Source organism: Phacochoerus africanus, chromosome 11, assembly GCF_016906955.1.
Source record: "Phacochoerus africanus isolate WHEZ1 chromosome 11, ROS_Pafr_v1, whole genome shotgun sequence".
Classification (NCBI taxonomy): Eukaryota; Metazoa; Chordata; class Mammalia; order Artiodactyla; family Suidae; genus Phacochoerus; species Phacochoerus africanus.
This window is the reverse complement of record NC_062554.1, coordinates 51124464-51130371: the sequence shown is the minus strand read 5'-3', so window position 1 is coordinate 51130371 and position 5908 is coordinate 51124464. Positions and strand designations below refer to the sequence as shown.

Sequence of the window (5908 nt, the reverse complement as noted above, 5' to 3'; positions counted from 1 at the left end):
ATGTCTCCTGGAAATGGTTCTTTTGTGACTGAATTCATTCTGTTGAGTTTAACAGACCAACCAGATCTTCAACTTCCTTTGTTCTTCCTGTTTCTAGTAATGTATATAGTCACTGTGCTGGGAAATTTGGGATTGATAATCCTAATTGTGATAAATTCACACCTACACACCCCTATGTACTTTTTCCTCTTTAACTTCTCCTTTGTAGACTTCTGTTCTTCTTCAGTATTTACCCCAAAAATGCTAGTGGATTTCTTATCAAAGAATAATATTATTTTGTACATGGAGTGCATGACACAGCTTTATTTTTTCTGTTTTTTTGCTATTTCTGAATGCTATGTGCTGACATCCATGGCCTATGATCGCTATGTGGCCATATGTAACCCACTGTTGTATAACATTGCTATGTCCCCTAAAGTGTGTTCCAGCCTTATACTTGGTTCCTACTTGATGGCATTTTCTGGTGCTATGGCTCACACTGGATGCATGCTGAGACTGACCTTCTGTGATGCAAACATAATCAACCATTATTTCTGTGACATCCTTCCTCTGCTCCAGCTCTCCTGCACAAGTACTTATGTCAACAAGATGGTAGTTTTCATTGTGTCAGGCATCAGTGTCGCTGTGCCCAGTCTGACTATCTCTGTCACTTATGGTTTCATCCTTTCCAACATACTCCGCATGAGTTCCACAGGAGGCAGGTCCAAGGCCTTCAGCACCTGCAGTTCTCACATAATTGCTGTTTCTCTGTTCTTTGGATCAGGGGCATTTATGTATCTCAATCCATCGTCTTCTGGGTCTATGGATCAGGGAAAGATCTCTTCTGTCTTTTATACCAATGTGGTTCCCATGATGAACCCCTTCATCTACAGTTTGAGGAACAAAGATGTTAAGCTTGCCTTGAGAAAAATCCTGAGAAGGAGAAAGTTTTGATTAGAATCAGTGTCTGTGCAGGTAGTCATAGGAGAGGAGATTTCTGTGCATTTGTTTACATTATTTCTAATGGCAGCCTTCTTATCCTACTTCTTTCTCATCATGGCAAAGGAAATTTGAGTCTTCTCTCAATTTATTTCCAATTTTTTGGACTAGATCTTCTTTTCATCACCATTTCCACAATTTCTTTTCCTTTACTTTGTTTTTCCTATTAAGAATAACATTGTCTTTTTTGCTATTGTCATTATGATCCTTCTTTTTTTCTCCTGAAAAAGATGAATTGTTTCACCAGTGATCAATAAAGTCACAGTGGTGCGTGATCTTATGCATTGGGGCTGGGAGGTTCTAAATTGTCACTTGTGCCATTAGAAGCATGAACCAGATAATTTGTTCTTCTTTTTTCTTTCCCCTTACAGTGGTAGAGTTGTCAGGAATATGACTCCTAAGATTGCCAGTGTTTCACAGTTACTGCCAATTCCATAAGCACTCTCAAAATATATCCCACTTTGGAGCTGTAATTACCATGCATTAAGCTTCTTTCATATTTACTTCAAGACTTCATATTTACCTGTATTCGAAGTAGCACATTAGATTGTCAATATATATGTATGTGCATGTATATTTATTTATTACATTCACAAGATACTGAAAAGCAGAGAGGTTAATGGTCAACTTAATTATACAGCCTCTTCATGAAAAAGTCTAGAATAGATATTAGCCTCTTGATTTCAGTTCTCCACCCTTTCTATTATACTTTCTATTTTATTTTTATTTTAGTAAACATGAAATATGACAAGACATTTCTATTTTGAAGGCTGACTTTTTTTTGAAAAACAGTGAAGTATTTTCTCTATATCCAGAGAAAAATTCCTAGCAACATGTCTCTTTAGAGATACAACACTTTTAAATAAGAGGTTTCTCACTAAGGAATGGCAGCGAGATTCAGAAACCACATTTCATCCTGAATTTGTATCTGTATAACATGTAGAGTACTGTAATTATCTTCCACTGTCCATAAAGCTTTGACAAATACTTTTAATAAATAATAATCACACATTCATGGTGGTTTTGGGGATGAAGACAAAAGGCTATGGCCATATTCGGGAGGAGCCAGGTAGAGGGATGACATCATCTTAAGGAGATAACATAGTGATTGGTAATAAACACTCAGGTTAGAAAGAAGGAGTATAATATAAAGTGGTGAGTAAACAGGCCCTTTCAATGACATCTCTTCTTTCTGGAGGGTTCTAAAAATATTATGGGGATCACAGGATTTCTTTGGATGAGATTAAAAATTTAAGTTTTTTGAATTTAAAAAGTTAAGCCTACAGGATTTGTGAAGCTGGGACAACAAAGTCACTCCTGTTTTGTTGGCTTTCATGTGCTACCATCATACGGATTTTAAAGTACCAAATACTCAAATTGGAGCTGAGAGAGCAATGACCATTTGAAAGAAACATTTGGTGAATCAGTTAACTTTACAATATCTTTTAAAGAATAATGTTAGATTGTTTTGCTTCTGAAAAAATAATAGAGATTACTACTCAGAAATCCTTATATGAAGTATCAAGAGAGAGTTAAATATGTCCTAAGATAACTGTAATAACATTTACTACTTTACTGTTTTCTAATCTTCACTCAATATTTAGGTAATTTGTAATTTAGCATAGCCAAATTGTTGGCTTTCTTGCTTATTTTTCAGTTGTTATCATCGCTAGATCCTTGATTTATTATTTTGAATGACCACTTATAGCCTATCCTTTGATCCAATATAAATATGATTTTCATTTAACTAGTTCTCTTTATATGAGACAGTTGGTATTGGTTGGATTTTTAATTTTGCTATTCTTTTAATCGTCTGTTTTGATAAAATTATTATTTTTTATTTTTTTGTCTGTCTTTTTAGTGCCACACCTGTGGCATATGGAGCTTCCCAGGCTAAGGGTCCAGTTGGAGCTGTAGCTGCTGGCCTATGCCACAGCCACAGCCATGCCAGATCTGAATCACATCTATGACCTATACCACAGCTCATGGCAATGCCAGATTCTTAACCCACTGAGGGAGGCCAGGAATCAGACCCACAACCTCATGGTTCCTCATTGGATTTGTTTCTGCTGCGCCATGATGGGAACTCCTAAAACTATTTTTTATATTGAAAAAAAGTGTACCTCTGTAGGTAAACAATGTCTGTGTCACTTGGGAATCCTTTTAGACCCTGCAAGTGGTGTTCACTCTGTTATATATTTTACTACTATTAGAGTTCGTCTGAAGAGTGGGTTGAGACTGATTGTTAATTTTTTATTTTGTGAGATGGCAAAATAAAATGAAATCGTTTGAATTTCTAAAAAAAATTCTTTCTTAGGCTTTATTCTTTAAGATTATTTTGGAAAAGATTAATAAAGAGATATACTTACAGATTGCAAAAGTTATGAGTGGCAAAATTTTAATAGAAGAAATGTAATTTTTTAGTTCATGCATTTAAGTCCTATTTGGACTGCTTTCTAAAGGGAAAGGGATATGTTGGAGGAAACCAGTCAGTTGTTTTACATATACAGTATGGAGTTATCATTTCTAGTTTTTTGTTCTACTTATCATGTGCAATGTCATAAGTTATGAGGAAGGTATACCTCTATTGAAGTTGTCACAGTTGAGTGTCCAACAGGTAAGCTATGAGATCCTCATAGTTGTGTACTAGAAAAGAGAGTTTCCCCATTCATTGTAAAATCTTGGACTTTCTGGGATACAGCATAACATAGTGTTTTTAGTTCAACTATAAACAAAGTTCCCTGACTTCTCCCTGATTTTGTTTAATGTAAACTTTTTCTAAGTGAGCTACTATTGTCGCTCAGGATCAAATTTGCAATGGACATTATCAGGGTACATGTGGTTAAGTGCTGAGAAAAACCACAATAAAAGTGTTTTTGAGTTCTTTATGCCTTTAATTCATGAGCCCCTAACTTGAACTCCCATCTTCCATTCCTCTTTATATTGCCTCCCTACACACACACACACACACACACACACACACACACACACACACAAACACACACACACAGTGACTTCAACCCTTGTATTTTATGAGATCTTTGCCCATCAACAATTACATGGCACACAACCAACCTTTATTCTTTGCTGACACATTCAGGTAAATGGTTCCTGGTCCTGGCTCCAGAGAAGCAGGGGTGAGCAGGAAACTTTGTATACAGCATGTGATGATTATTGATGCAGTCATCCATTTAATTATGTAAAACAAACAATATTAAGGAACAAAACTCATTTTATACCTGATAAGTGTCTGGAATATATGCATTGTACTATATGTCACAATATAAATAAGACACCTGAGATAAAGGCATAAAGGTAAATTATCATATTACAACATAGCGGTATTGCATGTTACCCATGGATAAAATCTAAAATCAGTTTTACATACTCAAAATTATTACCAAAAGATTGATTATGGTTAATTGGTGTTTATGTTGAGCACACACACAGTATTTTTGCAAAGTCTGAAACAGTTGATTTTTCTCTTGAACCTTGGGATATTTCATTATAAATTCAGCCAGGACCTGAAAAAGTATTTGGTTTATAAGCAAGACTTTGTGGTACAAAATAAACACCTTGAAACATTAAAATCTCACTTATTGTTGGGAAGTTTTACATTCTGTGGCAGATACTACCCTCTTTGTCAGTTAGTGGGAGGTGGGTGGAATCACCTAGCTGTTTAAAATATCTCTTTGACATAAAGTTGGATAGACTGCTGCCCTAGACTGAGTGAACAGTTTATGAATTTTCAAATCTCAGAGAAAACACATTTTTCTTTAAATGGGTCATTGTTAGGATAGCTGAAACTCAAAAGAGGGTAAACTTCTGATTGTTGTATTTCTTCTTAAATAATATAGGTACTGTCACATTGTGGAATTTGCCAGAAAAAAAAGATATAGGGGTCTTTGTTTTTGAGGCCTATGAACTTTTTAAAAAAATATTTTAAGCAGATAGGGAGTTTCCCAGGATTTATAACCTCACTTAATGTAATTAATAATTTTCTGTTTACTTTGGATTCTTTTCCAAAAGGCTGCATCATGAATTTCTCATTTCTTACTGAATTTTGTGGGAATAGCAATTTCAAAATCATATTTGATGTAAGGCAAAGATCCTAAACATAGATCTTAGATTATAGATCTTACAGATATATAGAAATAAGAAAAACCTTCAAAGTGAAACCTAAAATTAAAATTTCAGAATTCTTTATCTTTGAGTGCCTACTATAGACTGAATCTTTTTGTCTGCCTGAAATTCATAGTTTGAGACCTAACTGTCAATGTGATGGTATTAGAAAGTGGGACCTGTTGTATTAAATTAGGTCATGAGATTGAAACCCTTATAAATGGAATCAGTGCCCTTATAAAAGAGACCCACCAGAGAGTCCCCCTTTCTCTTAGGTGGTTTAAGGAAATAGCAAGAAGTGGCAGTCTGTGAACCAGGAAGAGGGACCTCAGCAGACACTGAATGTGCTGGTGCCATGAACTCTGGCTTCCCTCTATCTCGAGCTGTGAGAAATGTTTTTTTTTTTTTTTAATTTGTAAAACTACATAGTCTTTGGATTTGTGATGGCAACCCAAATGGACTAATACAATGACCAAATGGTCTTTTCCATCTTTCCTTTGTTAGAATTTCGTGAAAAAAAATCCCATAATTGTGGTAGCACAAGTCATTTTGTTGTGTTTCAAGGAAATTCCTATTCTGAGATATTTGAAGAAAGTCAGTTTTTTTTTTTTTTACTACTAAGAAAATCCCTCTGTAGAAATAAAGGATGATGTGCTTCTCCTTTACTGAATATACGTATGTGTGTAAATATATGCTATATATTCTTCACGTGAACAAGAATTCAGAATTTGTCAGGGATATTAGCCTGTAATTTTCTTTTCTAGTAGTATTGTTGTCTGGTACTGAATAATGCTGACCTCATACAATG

The 5908-nt window shown here is 35.0% G+C and overlaps 1 protein-coding gene across 1 annotated transcript; it reads left to right on the top strand.

The window, feature by feature from the left end:
* On the top strand, positions 1–933 carry LOC125110970 (olfactory receptor 8B3-like). Its single transcript, XM_047752677.1, has one exon. It carries the CDS (start codon positions 1–3, stop codon positions 931–933), a length of 933 nt encoding a protein of 310 aa, XP_047608633.1.
* Positions 934–5908: the final 4975 nt, after the last annotated feature.

Excerpts from the sequence above, each read along its gene's own strand:
- LOC125110970 (XM_047752677.1), top strand. The coding sequence starts at position 1 with ATGTCTCCTGGAAATGGTTCTTTTGTGACTGAATTCATTCTGTTGAGT.